At 39.6% G+C, this 19,864-nt stretch overlaps 1 protein-coding gene across 1 annotated transcript in view; it reads left to right on the top strand.

The window, feature by feature from the left end:
* CCDC88C (coiled-coil domain containing 88C) overlaps positions 1 to 19,864 on the top strand; it is a 97,162-nt gene that overhangs the window by 67,416 nt on the left and 9,882 nt on the right. The window contains exons 14-25 of the mRNA XM_082283124.1: positions 668 to 805; positions 2,272 to 3,342; positions 5,588 to 5,715; positions 6,610 to 6,751; positions 7,367 to 7,555; positions 7,934 to 8,095; positions 9,257 to 9,534; positions 14,223 to 14,366; positions 15,719 to 15,905; positions 16,138 to 16,283; positions 17,504 to 17,593; positions 18,367 to 18,608. Of these exons, the coding sequence (XP_082139250.1) occupies positions 668 to 805; positions 2,272 to 3,342; positions 5,588 to 5,715; positions 6,610 to 6,751; positions 7,367 to 7,555; positions 7,934 to 8,095; positions 9,257 to 9,534; positions 14,223 to 14,366; positions 15,719 to 15,905; positions 16,138 to 16,283; positions 17,504 to 17,593; positions 18,367 to 18,608 (2,917 nt within the window). The remainder of the gene's footprint in view (positions 1 to 667; positions 806 to 2,271; positions 3,343 to 5,587; positions 5,716 to 6,609; positions 6,752 to 7,366; positions 7,556 to 7,933; positions 8,096 to 9,256; positions 9,535 to 14,222; positions 14,367 to 15,718; positions 15,906 to 16,137; positions 16,284 to 17,503; positions 17,594 to 18,366; positions 18,609 to 19,864) is intronic.

Below are 19,864 nucleotides of genomic sequence, written 5' to 3'. Positions count from 1 at the left end.
GAACTACTGCTTTTCTGTTCTTCATGCATTACAAGTATGACTTCAAAAGGAATAAGTAAGAAAACTTTTGTTTGTTGTAGGACTGGAGCCTTATTCACAAATCTTTCAAATGCAGCCTTGTCACCTACTGGAGAAAAGAGGGCCAACAGAGCACAGGGAGTGGGAATTTAAACTTGCTCACTCCAGTGCTTTAGTGTTTTTCCTCTGTTCCTGTTTTAGGTTGGTGTTTTGGGTTTTTTAGTGTTGTTGCTCACTGAAGTGTCTTAACTTTGTCTGCATTCAGTGGTAGAGTAAGACCATCAGTGATGGAGTGGCTAGGAGGAGGCAAGTTCCCCAGGAAGGGGAGCACCTTAATCACTTAGAAGGGGAGAAACTTAATCACTTTTGGCAGGAGCACAACAAGGCATTCAGCAGGCAGGTGAACTAAGCATTTCTTACTGCTGTGCCTTATATGCTCTGATCATAAATGGCATGAAGAAGATTCTTGGCACTGTGAGAAAAACAGTCCATTTCCTCCTCTGAGATTGGCAACTGCAGAAGAGAAGGATTTAATCTTTCAGCCATAGTCCCCATCTCATTTCTCTCTGGTCTTCAAAATGACTTAAAGTGCAAACAGTCCTTGTGTCAAGCTGTGGCTGATGTGTTTTGGTGTGTTCTCTCCATACAGATTGAGAAGTTGCAAAATCAAATTGAAAAAGAGAAGCAAAGCAATCAAGACTTGGAAACCTTGAGTGAGGAGCTGATAAAAGATAAAGAGCAGCTACAAGTTGTCATGGAGACTCTAAAAGCTGACAAAGACAGACAGGTGAAAACTTCTCAAATGTAATATAACAACATGTGCTCAATAATGGTAATTCAGTGATGCCATTTAGAGCATCTGGTTCTCTCAGGGAGATAAGGCAATTTGAGAGCTATTAAGTGCAGGTTGAACTTGTTCAAATCTAGGTTAAAAGCTTCTTCAAGTATAGAAGCCCAGCATGTTTTGCTGATTTCTGCTCTTGTTACCATAAGGGGATCTTCAGGCTGTTATATGAACAGACATTCCCCCTTGAGGGAAAAAAGCCCTTGGATTTTACTAAATGGAATACCATCTGGTTTTAGGATGTGCAGATAAATCCCCATTTTATTGCTGAAGATTGGTCTTTTGCCACCTGTATGGCGTGATCGGTTTGGTTGAGGTCCTTCAGCCAGCCTTTTTGCACTATTTTAAAGACATGCTGAGAAAGTATTTATGTCTTCTGGATTGACATTTTAATTGCCCTTCAGCTTTTACCACTGTGCAGTTCGTGTGCAATGCCTAGAAATTCTCTTGTTACAGGTTTGTGCAAGTATCATATCATCTGTACTAATCTGACAAATGAAAAAAATACAGACAAAGATCATTAGAGACTGGTCTAAATATTCTCAACCTGTATGAAAATTTATAAGTTTCTGTGAGGCAAAAATTAAATAGCAAAACATCTTATTTTTGTGTAGTTCTTGTAATCTTGAAGGATTTTTACCCACACTTCTCCCTGGGAAACTGCACTTTACCAACAAAGTCTTGCGTTTCAGTTAGAACAAATACAGATGCTTTGTGGCAGGAATTAATGCATGGTTTGAAGGTAGGGCAGGAAGTAAAACAGGATATATTCTCAGTTGTCAAAAAGAGCAGTTTGTGATTTTTTCAGGTCTAGGCCCTTTTGATTTGTGTGGATGTCATCTAATATAAGAATCAAATGCAAATTGCAGTCTAAATTGCAATTGCATCAGCTGAAATTTGACCAGTGGGATAAGTGTACTGTCCTTACAGGAAGTGTCTCTTTAATGACATCTGTAACTGCTCTACATTTTCAAGCATTCTGAGATTCCTGACACCTTATCAGAGATCATTTCAGTCTTCAGATCCTAAAGATGAGGACTTTGGGACTTAAGACTATCTTAGACTAAACCTAGACAGAAATATACCCTCTATTAGGAATTATTTGTAGCAAAGCATCTTCTCCAAGGTGTTCTCTGAAGGTCCTCTGTTTACTTTCTCCTTCTGCCCCAGCCTTCTTGGATGGTAGCAGGAATGTAGCGCACACTTTTTAATTTATTAAAATCGTGGCTTACCAGAGGTAACAATTTTTTTCAGTAGTTTGGGTTCTTGGTTATAGTCAGTAATTTGCTGAGAAATTTATCTTGGATTAAATGGATGAGATTTTGTTAACAATCATCCGTCTGCTTTAGGACTAATTTGTACTGCACTTGTAAGGTAGATGAATAACATTTGCACAACTGTTTATGTAGATAGAGGACCTTAAACAAGAAAATGATCACCTTAATCAAGTTGTCTTATCCCTGAGACAAAGATCACAAGTGAGCAGCGAGGCAAGAGTGAAGGATATCGAAAAAGAGAACAAAATCCTTCATGAAACAGTTACCGAGACTAGTAGCAAACTGAGCAAGCTGGAATTTGAGAAGAAACAATTGCAAAAGGATTTTGACCAGGTTAGAGAAAAAGTGGAAAGGGTGGAAGAAATGGAAAAAGAGCTCCACCGACTGGAGAAGGAGAATGAGCAGCTCACAAAAAAGGCAGCAGTGATGAAAATAGTGACAGAAAAAGTGGAGGTTCTTGAGCAAGAGAATGGCGATCTGGAAGTGGAAAATAGGAAACTAAGAAAATCCTTGGACACATTACAAAATATTTCCATCCGGCTTGGTGACCTGGAAAGGGACAACAAGCAATTGGATGAAGAAAATCTGGAGCTTAGAAGAGTGGTAGAGACCATGAGATTTACCAGCACAAAAATGGCACAAATAGAAGCAGAAAATAAAGATTTGGAGAGGGAGAAAGAGGACTTACGAAAGAATGTGGAAATGTTAAAAGCAATGAACAAGAAATCAGAGAGGCTGGAGCTAATCTATCAGAGTGTCAACTCTGAAAACCAGAGACTTCAGCAAATGGTGGAGAACAGCAGTAAAAAGATCCAGGAATTAGAAAAAGAAGTTCAAGGAATGGAGAGTGAAAATCAGGTCCTCCAGAGGAACCTTGAAGAGCTAAAGGTTTCTGCCAAACAGCTAGAGAGGTTAGAAAAGGAAAACAAATCCCTAGAACAAGAAATGTCTCAGCTAGAAAAAGACAAAAAAATGCTAGAGAAAGAAACGAAACGGCTTTGGCAGCAATTGGAGCAGAGAGATGCTACTTTGGATGACAATAAAGAAAAGTTGGCAGTTGCTGAGAAGGAAAACAAGACACTAGAAAAGGAAATTGCTCGATTCAGAGATTCATCTAATAAACTGAAAGAGTTTGAAAAGGACAATAAAGACCTCCTAAAGCAAGTTACAATTGATAAGGGAACACTAGCTACGTTGAGAGAGGTAAGCAAAATAATTCTACTGGGTTGTATGCTGCTATTTTTTTTTTAAGCTCAGTGAAGTACTAAAGGGAGATATCTGTCCCACAGGAGATCTTCACAGCCTTAACAACTGTTCCTGGAAAGTGGAACATACCAAAAACTGCCCTTGGTGCAGCTGTGCAGTACTCCACTTGGTGTCCACAATACAGAGTCTCAAAATTATGTCTTTTTTCATGCAGAATAAAACTTTAAAACAGCTCTCATTTGGTGCCTGTTAACCAAAGACTTTGATACTTTCTCTGACTGTGACCACAAAATTGTTTGCTAACATAAGAGCTCCAGCAGGGGAGATTGACTCTCAGGTCTAGAAATTTCTAGCGTTTGCTGAGGACACATTGGCATCCCTGTTCTGAAAGAGACAAAACCATCCCAGATGACCAACCTAAACCTTCCAATAAGAGCTGCACCAAGATTTGGCTTTACAGCTACCTTACATACAGCATCTTTCCCCACATGCTTCCCTGCTGAGTGAGAGCATGCTAAGCAGCAGTGATCTCTCCCTGCACCAAGCATTGGGACTTTGGCAATCAGAGGATGTGTGTGCCAGAACCTGGCACTCTTATAAGTGGCCTATGAGCAGATTCAGGTTATTGCAACTTGCTCTCGTTGCCTGTCCCAGCTGCTGTTGTCCTGCCAGAAACAAGATTTCCTGTGAAAGAGCGTTAAAAGGAAAAAGGGTCGTGCTGCAGTAGCTCAGTGAAATAAGTAAGTTTAGCAAGACTAATACAGTAGGCAATCACTTACTTTAATGTTCAGTTTTATTTCAATTTTTGAAGCATTAGTGTAATTTTGAGGAGAAATAGTCTGTCAGAAACACTTGACACAATCCCAAGTTGTGTTTCTGTCCTACTTTCCTTAAAAATAAATAAAATAATATAATTTCTGAGAAGGCTCCTTTTTAATCTTTTCATTCTCAGACTTCTGCAGATTTTCCAGTGGTGCAGACCTCCATACAGCAGCCCATCTTCTTTTCCTTAGTTACTTTCTATAGATCCTGCTGAAGAGTTAATGGATGTTGAAGGGACCCTTTTTTACAGACCACTGGACTGGCACTGGCCTTACCCATACATTTTTTTCCCTTGCCATGTGAATGAATTCATGGCTACATTTGTGATATCAGAGGACTCTTGAATACCTAGTTTAACAAAATATTTTTCTAAAATTTTATTCTTGCTTCTAGTCGACATTCAGGGTAGTTTGGTTTTGGTGTTTTTTTTTTTTTACTTAAAGTGCTTCAGTAGCATTTTTGTTCTTTCTTCATGTGTTGTTTAAGAAAACTTTTAGCAGAAACATGAGCAATGTAGATCTCTATGGTGCCTTTGTTTTCAGAGAATTTTGAATGGTAGGGATCTTCACACTTAGCCATGCACCAAAAGTAATTTGTGCTTTTTAGAAACGCAGGCTGTCTTTTGAGGCCGTTTCCACACAGACCACTTTACTGGCATAACAGCAAAGCATTGTCCCAATGTACCTTGTGGTACAGTGCTGTCAGGTCTTCTCCTTGTGTGACTTCCTTGCTGGGTTCTGCTGTAGTTTCTTCCCAAAGAAACCTAAATGAAACCAGGCTGCATTAGTAGATACCAGAATAAGTGAGCAAGGTCACAAGTCCAAAGCTGTCTTGTCTCTTATGCTACAATAATACACTTTTTAAATTTTGGGCAGTAATTTACCATATGTCAGAAACTCAGTGCATTATTCACTACTGAGCCTGTTACCAAGTCCCTTGCTAATAACATCATAGCCATAATACCTCAGAAGACTTCCATACTGAGGTCCTGTTGCTCCTCTCTGTGTATGCCAGTGCTGGCAGGGCTTTTTGTCCTAGCTGAGAGGTGGGAACTCCCTCTGCTGGTCCCCTGGCCTGCACACATCCCTGTGTGGCACAGAGATGGGGTGGTGTCTCGTGGTCCTCACATTCCCTCGTTTGGTAGGCAGGCACAAAGCCAGTGTTGGCAGAAGTCGTTCAGTACAGTGAGTGAGGCAAAGGCCAAAAGAAGCATTCTGCAGATTTATTTCAAGTGACCTATAAATAAAAGCAGTCAGTTTAATTCTGTACTCAGCTGTCACTGATGAAGAATTTTAGCTGACCTACTTGAAACTAGGATTTTATCCAAAGATTTATTCAGTACTCTTAAAAGAAATGTGTAGTGCTGGATAATTATCACCACCCTTTGCATAGCAACTAGTCATGTTAATGCTTCTTTCAGGATTTGGTCCTGGAGAAGCTGAAGAGTCAGAAGTTGTCTAGTGAGCTGGACAAACTGAGCCAGGAACTGGAGAAGATGGGATTGAACAAAGAGCTGCTGCTGGGGGATGATAATGGAAATGACGACACGTAAGAAAACTGAGCTCTTCTAGTCATTCTTTTTACTCAGCCTAACTGAAGCCCTTTGCCTTTCTTTTTGGTTCTCATCTGTCTCCTTGCCATTACCCTTAACAAGTCTGGAGATAAATCACATTTTTCTGAGGCAAGCTTGGCAGCATACTGTAAGTTTTGCAAAACATTTTTTGGGTGGAAGGAGGAAATGCCATTTTCTACCTCCATGCTAGCAGTGTTACTACAGTTCCTCTGTGCTCCCCAACAGAGTAGTTGGGTAGCTATTTCAGTGTGTACTTCTCTTCATGATCTCTTTAACAAGTAAGGATAGTGTCTATTAAACAGTGTCTGTCATTACTTCATGTAATTGGTGATCCCGATACCTGTTAGTATAAACATAGATATTGCCTAAGAAACATCTGATGGCAAGGAATTCCTTTGTAAGTCCTATAGTAATGAACAAAGAAAATCCCAACAACCTGTGTGTATATTGGCTTCTTGGTAAGACCTACTTAGAGAAACATACCCATCTTGTAGGAGTCTTTACACTGTGGATTTTCCTTCTTGTCAAGAATGTACGAAAGAGCCATGAGAAGAAATTTCTGTAGTGTAATTATGGGAAAAAGAGAAAAACTTACTTTTTTTCAAGTTATATAACTCTTTGATACTTTTGTAGAACCATGCTAGTGTTAACCTCTATTACAATTGATTGGATTTTCCATAAGTGAGTTCCCCAGCTATAATATATCAGTAGCAATCTGCAACACTAGAGGAAATAATTTTCCTGAAGAAGCAAGCACATATAATTTAACATGTAGTGAGATTGGGAATGGGTGAAGGTGAAGTCTTCTATTTAGATGGTGGCTCGTATCCTAGTGGCATACACCAGAAAGCTATTATCATATTTTTCAGAAAATACAAGGTTCTGGAAAGCAAAACTGAATCAGCACTAAAATCAACACTAGCTGTGAAAGAGGAAAAGATTGCAATGCTGGAAGCGCAAGTGAAAGACTTTCTGAACTTGAACCAGCAGTTACAGAATGATCTAAATATGGTAAGAGCTTAAGTGAATTTTAACTTTTCACAGTGTAGTTCTGAACACGTAAATGCGTTCACATGTTCAGAGATTCTTTGGTTTGAGGTTTGATTTTTTTTTGAAGAACAGGTTGTCTCTTCTCTCTGCCCCTCTCTATACACATCGTTCCAAAGAACTTTTTTCCGCTGGACTGCCTTTTTTTTTTGTCCCTTTCTATATAACGAAACAAAATTCATTAAAAAATTTTGTTCTAGGGGCACATCAGCAAGGGTGCTATTGGATAATTGCTCTTTTTAGATCTGTTTTCCCATGGTTTTTTTATTGGCATGGCTGTGTGTTTCTGCCTTGTTTAGTGGAAACATAGGCTGAAGAAGACTGCAGTTGAAACATCTCACCTAGGAGCAGCCTGTTTGTTAGGTGACAGTGAGCTTGGGTCAAAAGACCCCTGACTGGAGGCCAAGAGACGTGGAATCTTCCACCTGTCTGTGTCTCAGCTACCCTGTCTGTGAAGTGGGGTAATGGTTGTTGAATCTCTGAAAGTCTGTACAGAGCAAGAGAGGAGTGACATATCCCATCATTATTAATGCATAATCCCAGTTCCCTCAGTGCTGAAGGTGCTTGTTGACTGTGTAGGTGAAGAAGGACTTCGATGCACTTAAGCAGACTCAGCAGGATGGACAGTGTGCTCAGAAGTCACTGAGGAATTCAGCAGAGAAGCTCATTCCCAACCAGCAACTGAATGAGAAATTGGAAATGGGGCACCAAGAAGCTACCACAGAGCTGCTGAAACTGAAGGACAGGGCAATTGAACTGGAAAGGAATGTAAGCCTTCTTCTATTTCCTCTTAGCTCATAGACTTCTCTTGTGCTCATGAGTGGGTTGCTGGAAACTGGATTTTTGAGCGTAAAGGAATCTGGTAGGTTTTCCGGAGCACCCAAGTCTACCAAATTTCTTGGATGTCTCTTAGGACTACACGGGACTTAAGTGCTTCATGTGTCTTGTGTCCGTCTTGTCCCATCTTTGCAGGGATTAATGTGTAACACCCGTCCTACCTTCATTTAATGCTGGGAAGAGTTTGTTTTATGCCTTTGTTGCAGGATGATCATCACTAATTGGTTCTCATCTTTGATAGGACTCCAGATGATCAGGACAGCTGTTTCTTTTCTTCCTGTCACCCCTTCAATGCCATCTCTCTTTCAGAATGCAGCCCTGCATACTGAGAAACAGCTGCTTAAGGAACAGCTAAAGCATTTGGAAACACAGAATGTCTCCTTCAACAATCAGATCCTGACACTACAGAAGCAAAATGTCTTCCTTCAGGAGCACAACACTGCCCTGCAGACGCAGACAGCCAAACTCCAGGTCAGGGCAGCCTTGTGCCTCTGTGCCAGGAGGTTGGATTTGATTACAGTAGTGTGGAGAAGATGACAGCTAATAATAAAACGTTTTTGTTGGTAGGCTGATGCAGTGATGTAAAGATGAGGCCCAGAAGGTGGAGCTTAGTTTGAGGTCTGAATTTCCCTAAGCTAGAAGGGAAGTTGGCTCTGTAGCTAATGTCTGGTAGCTACCTTCAGCAAGAAGGTGGTTAGTTAGAGAGAATTTGTTAAAATCAATACAACAAAATCCAGATGTGTTAAAATCAATACAGCAAAATCTAAAAAAACCTTTGCTCTTTGCTTTTTTCTGTTAATGGTATGCCTGTGAAAGAGCTTGGAAGAAATGAAAAGAGGACACAAGTCAGCTCCTCATAGGTATTGTAGCAATGAGTTCCAATCACAGTTTTCAGGCTTTCAGACAAAATGTCAAAGTTGCGAGTGGAAAAGATACTCATAAAAATTATTTGAATTTTTAAAAAATAAACTTAGTTTGAGAAAGAGACCAGTTTCAAAGGACAGCATTGGATTACCTCTATTTTTCTTCTATGACTTTCACTTCTCAAGCTTTTCCTCTTACCTGCTCAGAGATGGGTGTTTTGGTTCTCTTTAATTATTTCTCACCTGTAATTGACTTACATTAGCAACATATAAAATCAATACACCATCTCTCTACTGAAACCAGACTTGTTATGAGTACTGCTCACATACACAGTGTTAGGAGTATTGTCCACGGACACAGTGATGCAGTTAATATTTTTTGAGTTTGGGTGAACTTAAGTTTCATTACGTGTACACAACTGTGGGGTAACTTTTGACTTTGATCATGATTGTCAGAGATGCAATTGAGTTGCAAGTATTCCAGATCATCTCAGTCTTTGGGCTCAAGAGCTTCTGGTAAAACAGTGTTTTTTCAGTTTGGAGGTTATTGGGATAATTTTCATACTGCTGATAGCATGGCTTTATGGGGTGCATACTAGCAGTGGTAATACCAAAATTATGCCAAATTGTACATAGATGCCTTAAGTCTACAAGGCAGTGACTTTATTCTTGAATAACTCCATATTGATGTAAGCTGCTACAAAATGTTTGTTGTATCTACCAGTGGAGGTGAATAAGTAATACTTACTTTCTATTTGAGAAACTTTAGGTAGAAAATTCAACTCTCAGCTCCCAGAGTGCTTCACTGATGGCCCAGAACACTTTACTCCAAAATCAGCAGACAGCCAAGGAGAATGAGAATGAAAATCTACTGAAACAGAAGGAGCAGCTGAAAGCTGAGTATGAGTCATTGCTTCAGGACCATGAACACCTTGCTTCACTGCATGAACGGCAGTCTGCAGAGTATGAAAGGCTAATAAATCAGCACAGCTGCCTGAAAACATTACACAAAACCCTGGATCTGGAGCACAAAGGTCTGGGTGAGAGGTACGCTCACTGCTCAGGGATATAGTGTAGCCAGAATGTGGCCATGTTAGAATTTTAGCCTTAAATGTTGTCTCCAATTGCAAATAGAAGTTACGAAGTTGTTGCCCTGAAAAAGTGCCTAGTCATTCTTGTTGTCATTGGGACATTGGAGTTTTCCAAGTATTTTCATCTAGATTTCAGATCTCTAAAGGTGTCAGAACAGAGTTAACTCTGGTAATATTTAGCAAACAGTGGCTTGGATCTTGGGGATGCTTTGTCAGAAGTAGCTTAAATGCTTCCACTACATTTAAGAATTTGTGCTGTAACAACATACAGCCTTAAAAACATTCTCCAGTTCTACTGTGTGGGGTCTCTGTTCTAACAATGAAGTCTGCAGGTCACCCAGGTAGTTACCTATATGTGCCTGGTGTGTATCTTGAGAAATTTCAATAATTGAACTTTGTGGCATCCATGTCATGTCAAAGGAGGCTCTCCGAAGGAAGCTGTATTGACCTATCAGATAGTGATGTATTATTAATTTTCTTGTAGTTCTCATAATCTAAAGCTTTTGCTTCAGGCCTTTCAGTTGAATTAGGAAATCAGTAAACTGTTAATTGTTTAGTCTCTAGTCACTGTCGTTTTCTGACAGTTGTGTGTGGGTTGAACAATATACATGGTGTATTACTACAAAAAATGCTGCTCCTGCCTACATCTCAAACTTCTCTTTTACATTTCAGTGATTTTCCTCAAATCACTTGTATTTAATTTCTGTGCAAGATCATGAATTGGGTTCAGAGCAACTCAGTGGTGATCCTTGATGCTGGACTGAAAACTGGTGCTAAACTTTTCTTCTCAAAGATTAAGGAGCTGGCAAATAATGTGCGGTAGATTCTTATAAAGTACAGAAATAAACTTATTGTGATTAAAATATCCACTGGAGCTGTGTGACAGGACAGCTGCTTGGCTGTTGACTAAATGAGCTGTAAGTGATTACACAGACACTGTTCCTACTTACCAAGTCTCTCTCAGACTGATTAATGGTTCTCATTGATTCAGGCTTTGCTTGAGATTACTACACTGCAGTCTGTTAAGGCAGTTTGCTGTATTCTTTCTTTGCTTGATGAGTACCAAATACTAAGCAGCTCTAGCCTAAGGAAAAAGCGTTTTACAAAGAATAGGTTACCTAGAGAGGTAAGTGCTCAGATATCCAGTGTAATCATTAACAGTTTGGACTCTGTTTCTGACATGTGATTCCTAGTGAGAGGTGTTGCAGGGGAGCAGGTGGTGGCTTTCTCTATATTCAAAACAGGTTGAGTTTGGCAGTTTTAAGAGTGCAGTATCCTCCTCAGCAGATCAGTCTTGAAAGATACTTATCAAGGTGATTTGTCCAGGGAGCCTATTTGGCTGTCAGGCAAAAGCCACAAGCTGCTTTTTTAGTGCATGTTTTGTTCTCCCTCCATCATGTGCTGCTGAGGGAGCAGAAGGGAGAAAGAGTAGCATAAGAAAAGTTCTCTTATACCTCTTCTTTTTAACTAAAGTATTTAACTGCTAAGATGGAATATTTCACTTTCAAATTCAGCTAGAATGCACCACCTGCTAAATTTTCACCAGAGCAGCTCAGTGCAGCCAAGGTGTTCTCGTGTGGTGTTTAAGAGATGGGTTTTGCTCATCAGAACTCCAAGGTGATTGTTTTTCCTCAGCTGGTGACAGTACTGTAATCATAGTTCTGTTGTTTAAGGCAGGATTACACTTCCACACAAACCTATGACTGCAGCTTGTCTAGAAAGATCCACAGCAACTTTAGTTAGCTCGTGTACATCCAACAGCACGTCCCCAAGGTTTGTGTAGTTCACTCTGCTGCATTCTAACCACAGAATGTTTTCTGCACCTGAGCAAACTTTGTTAAGCCTCTCTTGGTTCTGTCTGCACAGTATTAACACTGCAGTGGGGATTTAATAATGGGTGGTGTGTTACTGCAGTGAAATGGCCTGTCATAGCCCAATGAACCGCAGATGTGTGGGTTTGGCTTAGCAAGAAAAGGAGGGTTGGTACGTTAGGGTCATTTACCATTAATAGCAGTTTTTTGACTTTGTGGTGTCTGGCTGACCGTCTCAGAGAACACAGAAGGGTTGGCTGCTTCTGCTGCATTTTAAAATTTGCTTTACATACTGCATATTACTAAGAGAAGGTAATAACTTTCTAGCTACAATTGATTAACTGATCCCTGAGCATTTCTTTGTGGCTTAGTCTGGAGAAGTCTAATCCTAAAGAGACACTGGAAAAAGAATCCCTGCTGTGTAGGATTACATGTTGCAGGGAGCTGTATTATTATGTTACCAGTGCTGCCTGGTAATTATTTTTCTGGGTTCCTTTTGCCACACTTTCTACCATAGCTGAGTGTTTTCAGAGTTGTCTCAGTCACAATTACCTACCCATAGTATTTCTCCTCAAAAAGCAGCAGAAAAAATAAAAGCCAAAAGGGAGTAAAGAGGACTGTGATTGTTCAATCCTAGGAATGGATTGTGTCAGAGCCAAAATAGATTCTATATGTGTGTATAAGAAAATCTTTTTAAAACCCTTTGTCCAAGAGCCTCATGCTTTAAAAAGTGAAATGACCATGAGTGCTGAATAGTTCACAGGAAGAGTAACCTGGTCCCTGGTGGTAGAACTTGTCAGGTTGCACAGATTGTGCTCAAATTGTAGACTCCAGGCTGAATCTGTACTACAAGAAGGTTTTGGCTGAGGATTAGGGCTCTGGACATGAAGAATCATTTCTATTTTTGAGACAGTCTCCTCTTTCTTACCTTTCACCTAACAACTAGGGGAGCAGCTGTGGTATACCTCAGGCTCCATGTGGCAGCCTGTGGTGCTGGGCCTGGCTGGTAACACTGGACCAGTATTCTGCTTCTCTCTAAGGAGCCCTCTTTAAAATATAGAGGGCTTGGATAAAAATAAACAGAGTAGCCCTATCATACAGACACAGCAAAAGAATTTACAGCACAGTTTCTTCAGAGACAGCCGTGGGAATCTCTGCCAAAGGACTAACAGGAGTTTGTCTTCTCAGACTCTGGATTGGCACACAGTCTGTCTAAAATGCTTCTTGGAGCTGGATGTGAAACCTTCCTCTGCTTTCAGGTTCTTCCATTTGTTGTACGGACATTGAATTTGAAATGTCCCAGACCTGAACAGAGGAAGAAAATAAATAAATAAGGTTAATTAAACTCTACTGCTGTTACTGGGAATGAATAGCATAAAGCAACTTTTGTCTGGGAGACAGGTACTTTTCTGTGTGGCCCTTCAATGGACTGGAATTTGGGACAGGCTGTAATTTGACCCTGGGATGAAGGGAATGGTAGCCTGAAAGAAAAAGAAGTTGGCAGGAGTCAGTGTATTTGGTGCTGTCTGCTGGTTTTGGTTTTGGTTTGAAGTTTTCCTGACTGCAGAGTAACTGTGCTCTGCATTCATCTCTGCTGGCATGAGAGTCACAGAAAGATGATGCTTGTTCTCTTTAGCTTTTTAAACAATGCTGCATCTTCCACCTAGATTCTGTTTTAAAATTGCTTGGAAGAATATTTCTCCATTACTGACACAGATGTATCTGATAGTTTGGGGCAGTACCCTTATATTACAGTCACCAAAAAATGTGCTGATGACTTTTGACATTCATTGCACCGGTGGCCCCAGTGGCCTCTGCCGGTGTATCTGTACGGGCATAGATTCTGACAGAAGTCACCAGAGGGAAAAAAAAATCTGGGAACAGCTTGCTGCCTTGTGAAGTGATTTCAATCCACCTCGTTCTTCACACCGTTTTCTGAATGCAGGTGGTGTAGCACCTCAGTGAGGCTGAGCCTCCCTAATCCATGCCTGTGCCAAATATCAGGGGACTCGTTCCACACATTGGTTACTTTAGCATTCCAGAGATCAAAATTAAAGACACAGTTGATGGCATCAGCCCTCTCTCTCTCCCCATCTCCCTGCCCTGAATGGTTTATCCACAAGTTACATAAACCAAGTAACAGTGGAAGGCCAGATGTGAACACCACTTTTGCTCTTGGTTTTTTCACTAGTGAACGAATAGAGCCACTTGAGCATGTGAGTCAGCCCCTGCTTAAAGGTGTTTTGCTGTCAACTCACTGATACTCATAATCTGTCTGGAATATGCAGGAGATTAGTAGATGTGCAGGATGCTATTACCTATACATACAACCTAATATGCATGAGGTGGTTACCTAATAATTTCTTGCTTATTGCTCTGCTTTCTTGTTGCTTTTTGGGAGCTGCTTTCTAGTCAGATTTTTGACTCTTGCCACCATCAATTATTTGTGATTTGGATTCTGGTTTAGTGGAGCAGTTTCGATGCACTCTGCAGAATCTCATGCTTTCACCAAATGACCAAAATCTGGAATTGAAGTAAGATTCTGGCAGTTGTGTTCCAGTTTGCTTAAAAAATGCTTTTCTTTTTCTTTTCTTTTCTTTTTTTCCCCCTAAAGTCTTCTCAGCTGACTTGTATACTAAGTTGAATTTTCATGCATGGTATGGAATTCTTCAGCTTTGGTAGAAGTTTAACCACATAAAGGTGGATGAAATACAGCAAACAGGAAAAAAAAAATACTTTCTGGTCATTGGGATATTACGTATTTAAAATCCTAATCCAGAGGAAGAAAAATGTTTAAATGAAAGCTGAGGGTGTGCTATTCCTCCTTTTGCAGATACAGCAGTTTAATGAAACACAAAGCAGAATTAGAAGAGTTGGAATTAGTTTTAAAATCTGAGAGAGAGGTTCTGCAACAAGAGAGAAGATCAAATGCAGTAACCACTGGGGAAAATCAGAAGCTGAGGGAAGAACTGGACAGGTATGGTTCCTTTGCTAAATTGTTATATATTTAATTTAAAAGTCAATTACGCAAAACATGGATATGTTGCTTTAGCTCTGAAGTACCTTCATATAATGTGTCTGTGGTTTTTTCTCTATTTCAGTACTGTTAATTTGGTAATTTTAACTCATTAAAGATTGTCAGCTTCATGAATACTGTCAACCGATACTGTTATTTGGTGCTTCAGACCTGGGACCTTTGCTCATATAAAATAAACTTCCACATGTGGTTGGTTCAGTTCACAAGGGTTTTCTGCAATGAATTGTTTCCAAGCACTTGCCTTTAGTCAGAGCTACAAATGCCCAACCCCCCAGATGGTACTGGGGTTTTTTTTCCCTTGAGGAGAACTGGTTTATGGTTTTTACACGATATGATTTTAGCTCTAGGAGTTACCATTGTTTATTTTCTGCTTCCCAGAGAAAACTCCCATTTCTGTTACTAAAAGCAGTCTTGGAGACTCTTGATCAGTGGGTAGCTGTTCACTCATGGCAGAGCCCCTTTTGAGAGCCACCCCCAAAAACCTCCCCCTAGCCTTGCTAATTACTACGAAGGTGTTTTGAGAATCTGTTTGGTACAAATAAGGGGCCAAGACCACTTCAAGTTAAAGCAATGTCAGGTTAAATTATATTTAAAAATCACGTTTTAAGTTGAGCTACAATTGTACAAGTGTACTTTAGAACAGTGCAGAGCTCTCCAGAGGTTTTCTCAGGTTTTCTGTTCCTAATTCATTTTCTTAGGGACAAAGACATCGCATAATGTTGATTGCAGGGCTGGTAGAGAGCCAGGCTTATCTGTCAGCAGATACAGAACTTAATCTGTTTGTTTAGTTATTTAATGTTATGCCTTCATGATTTGTAGACATTTTTAGATTTACCTAAAAGTGTAAAAGACTGCCACAGTATCGTCTTACAACACTACAGTGTTTCACACTTCAGAACACTTAAATGCTCGTATTTCATGCATCAGGATAAAAACAAGAATGTGTTTTCTTTATTTTTTGGCAGATAGAGCTGCCTTTATATACAAATGCTCTTAAATACTTTGTGCCTCAGAAATTTGTGGTGTGTTTCTCACATATTGAGGAAACAGCAGTTTTATTTTTCATGTATTTTCCTTTCAGTTCTTTTGTAGATTAGAAATTTTTTTATAATGTTATCACTACTTCTTAATAAAATTTTATTATATGCTTAGAATAAAAATGTCCTTAGGAGTTACTCTTTGGAACTGTGTTTGATTTAGTGAGAGCTGCAAACAGATGTGGTGTGGTCTTTGAATGTGGGGTCGTTTCTGTGAAGCATCCTTCTTAAGTCTGCTGTCTTCTTCGTGTTCAGGGTGAATTTCTTGCACAACCAACTAAAGGCAGAGTATGAAGGGCTGCATTCACACACTAAAGAGCTGAAAACTTCCTTGAACAACTCTCAGTTGGAGTTGAATCGTTGGCAAGCTCGCTATGATGAGCTGAAAGAACAGCACCAATCCATGGATATCTCTCTGACAAAGCTGGATAACCACTGTGAGGTGAGTAGCTGTAGATACACAGCTGCTGCTGCTTTTGAGTTAGAGAGCTGACATTTATTGTGTGAAGCTTTTGACATGCTATGTATAGAAGGCCAAACTAACAGTGCACCCATAATAGTTTGAAGTGTGTGGGTTTGTATCTTAGGTTGCCATGCTACTGTTGTTACCTTGATTATGGTACACTCCAGGGAAGCCAGATGCAGAGGAGAGATTAATTTGTCTTGTTTAATAGCTCCTGTCCCGTCTAAAGGGAAATCTGGAAGAAGAAAACCATCACCTTCTGAGTCAGATTCAGATGCTGAGCCAGCAGAATCAGATGTTACTGGAGCAGAACATGGAGAGCAAGGACCAGTATCATGAAGAACAGAAACAGTACATGTAAGAAAAAAGAGATTTCAATTGTGAAACCTAAAAAAGTAATCTAGGTGAATATAGAATACAAATCATCCATCAGAGCTAGAAGAGCAGGCAGTGGAATGATAGGTCTTCTTGATATCTGTCAGAAAAGGGGGTGTTTGGTAGGAGATAAGTGTAACTGGAGAAAGCACAAAATGTTTTCACATTTCCTTATTGCAAAGGGATGTTCACAAAACACCTGGGGAAGCACAGCTCTTTCTAAATAATACAGATGAACCTATGTGGAAAATTCAGTTAGAAAAGACTGGATGCCAAACCCAGTGGTACTTGTCAAAGAAGAAGAGTTTGGGAAAGTTTGGAAAGATTTTTAAGATTTTGGAAAACAGACAAGTTGCAACAAAAATTTAGTCTTATGAGAGTAATTTTATCTTCAGGTTCCTGAAGAATAGCAAATATTCATATTCATCTTGTTTTTGTCATTTGCATTTCAAGAAATACCTGCTTTCATGTTGTTTTTAAGGATACAGACATCAATATATGTTGCTGTGTCCTTCATGCACAGGTTGACACGCTGAAGTGAGATACCCTGTTTAAAGATACTGTGCCTTTACAAAGAATCCTGTTTTCACTGCAGTGAATTTCTCTTATAGATATGAAAGAAGGAAGAAAAAATGTCCTTAATCCCAAGAATTTTAGTTGAAGCACATCAGGATGATGTGGGAGTTACTGAGTTGAGTTTTATAGCAGTACTGGCTTATATGGTTGAAGTGTTAGAAATTGTTTGCTGAAATAGGCTGAATACAGTTCAGATGTACTCTGTTTTTATCCTGGTGTCTGACTGTTCTGTGATGGAGGTACATTTGCCCTACTACTTGAATGAAAATAAGATTTGCTAACTTCCACTGTGTAGGTTAATAAAATAATGAGTAAGAGATATAGTTAATCTTAACACCCACCAAACTAACTCTGTCTGAGATATTAGTTAGTAATCTAGCACCACCATCTACTGTTGTTCTTTCACCTTTCAAGCTTATTGCACAAAAATCACCCATCAGCGTGGTTGGTAGGCTTTTGCATTTGCCCTCTTGAAACAGACTATAAATGAACTCAGTGGGATTCTGAAGGTTCAGGATAGGAAGGTATTTCAGTCTCTTTCCTCTCTTAGTGGCTTTTGGTCTTCAGTTTTTTGATTATGCTTAATTTCATACAGATGATTCAGAATATGCTTGTCCCCCTCACAGTGATAAATTAAATGCCTTAAGGAGACATAAGGAAAAACTTGAAGAGAAGATAATGGATCAGTACAAGTTCTATGATCCTGCTCCAAAAAAGTAAGTTCCACATGGATTCGGTTCTGCTGGACAGATCTGTGAGGACCAGAAAGGGCTTTCTGTAACTGGGGATAACAGAAACTTCCTCTGAAGTAAGGGTGGTGTCATTTCCACTTGTCTCTTCACTCTTACTCTGAAAGCTATTCCCTGAAGCGCAGCAGGGTGTGTTAATGTGGAATATAGGGCCTCGTGCAGGGCCCTCTGTATTAATACACGAATCTGAAACAAAATTAATTGGGAAAGAGCCACTTTGCTCCCAGTATGGTGACTAAACAGCACTAGGAGAGAGCTGCTCTTTCAAAGCAAGGGATAAGCAGTCTGTTGGAGAGAAAGGACTTAAAAATTATGTTAAGAACAAAAAAGAGCCAAGCTAATTCCACCATACCTAGTTCTGACTGATAACCTTGGCAAAGAGGCTTCGAAGCAGCTTTCATTTCTTTCCTCCTTAGTCTGTTCTTGTAGTGGAGTTTTTCACACTGTAACAATGTCTTACGTGGGTCCGTATGTGTAGTTTAGATTTCTAGCAGAGTGAACAGTTGTCTTTCTCACATTCCTCGTGCTGAAGAAATATTTCTGTAAAAGTAGTTTTGACTTTAGTAGAGAAATGTATCTCAAGTGCTGTGAAATTTATGCTACATTCTTTGAACCAAATCATGACAGTAAACAAATAAGAATGTAGGATGGCTTGATGGCTTTAGCACAGCTGTAAACTTCTTTGGGGAGTATTTCTTATGGCATTTTCTGAATTCCATTCACAAAACCTGCTTTATCAGGAAAAACCCCTGGATTGGAGCCAGAGCCTTAGTCAAATTAATCAAGCCAAAGAAGGAGACTCCAAGGGAGCGGTTGAAACCAGCAGCAGAAAGCCCCACATGGCATTCTGAATCCCCAGAGATGGTAAACTCTCCATCTGCTTCCCAAAAACTGAAATATCAACCTGAGGCTCAGGATAATACCTCTCAAGGGTCAAACCCTGTGGAAGAGAGAGAGAACCCTGGGGGTTCTTCAAACAAAGGTAAGGAATGCCCAGCCCAAATTTATAACCTGAAAAAATTTAAAAAAATATTTAATATATAGAGTATGTTAAGGCTCAATCACTTTATGTTTTATGTCCTTTTTTTTGGTTTTGGGGTTTTTGGTCAGGTTTTTTTTTTTGTTCAGTTGTTTTTGGTTTGGTTTGGTTTGGTTTTTTTAGTACAATAAAAGTTTTAGTATGCATAAAACCCTGAACTAGAAATTTGAGTAAACTCTAGAAGGTAACGGGTTGGGTTTAGTTTTAGTTTACTTTCTTCCTTTTATCTACTACTACCCCCTTCGCCTTCTGTGTAAAATTCCTTTGTTTTCCTAGATGTATTGCATGTTACTGAATAAGTTGGTTCAATAGTTCATTTACTGGGGTTTTGTAGCAAAGCAGTTTAAAACTTGATCATGGAATAGTGTGTAGTTCAGGAGAGGCTGCTCTTTGAGGGGCATGAGCTGGCTGACAGCCACTGCCAGCAGGTGGTGCACGCGCAGAACAAATAACCCATTTATTTAAATAACTGATTTATCATAACCTGGTGATTTTGGAGGACAATACCATGTTTTGATTTAGAATTGAACAAGGAATTTTGTAATGTTAAATGATGAATTTTTTTTTTTTTAACACTAAGGCATATGTAGGGAAGATGGAATGGTTTTCTGTTATGTTAGTTTATACAGTAAACCAGGTGTTCCTAATTATGGGAAATTTAAAAGAAAGTTCCTCAAAATAAATACTCTTCATCCTTACTAAAGGTAATATATATGTCCCAAGCTTTGTTTATTCTATTGAGATAATTTCTGTCAGCTTCTATATATAGATTGTTGTATTCCAGGAATACTTTTCAAGAAGCAAATTTGAAATTGATACTTGAATAAAAATTCCTGTCTTCCCACTGTGGTGGGTGGGAAACAGAAGGGGGAGGCAGCTGAGAAAAGTGGAACTCTTATTATAAACTACTGCAAGTATCTGTCTGTCTGAAGGTTTCCTTTTGATTGGGTAAAAAGCCTTTCTCTATTCTAATTATTTGAGGTCATTTATTCACTTAAGGTAAAAACAGATGTTTTATGGAATAAGATCATCCATGTGATTCCAGGAGATGTTAAGTGTTTAACATGCATCAAAAGTTCAGCACGGGAAGTTGGGCTTGGGTTGCCACAGAACAAGGCCCTTGTAGAGTGCCAGAGATAACAGAAAGTCTCTGGGGCTTCATTTATTTTGGTGTTGTGTGAAACACACTTCTGTGCAGA

The sequence above is a fragment of the Coloeus monedula genome (genome assembly GCF_965178545.1).
Source record: "Coloeus monedula genome assembly, chromosome: 6".
NCBI classification, from domain to species: Eukaryota; Metazoa; Chordata; class Aves; order Passeriformes; family Corvidae; genus Coloeus; species Coloeus monedula.
The sequence above is the reverse complement of the archived record's forward strand: the minus strand, read 5'-3'. Positions and strand labels throughout refer to the sequence as shown.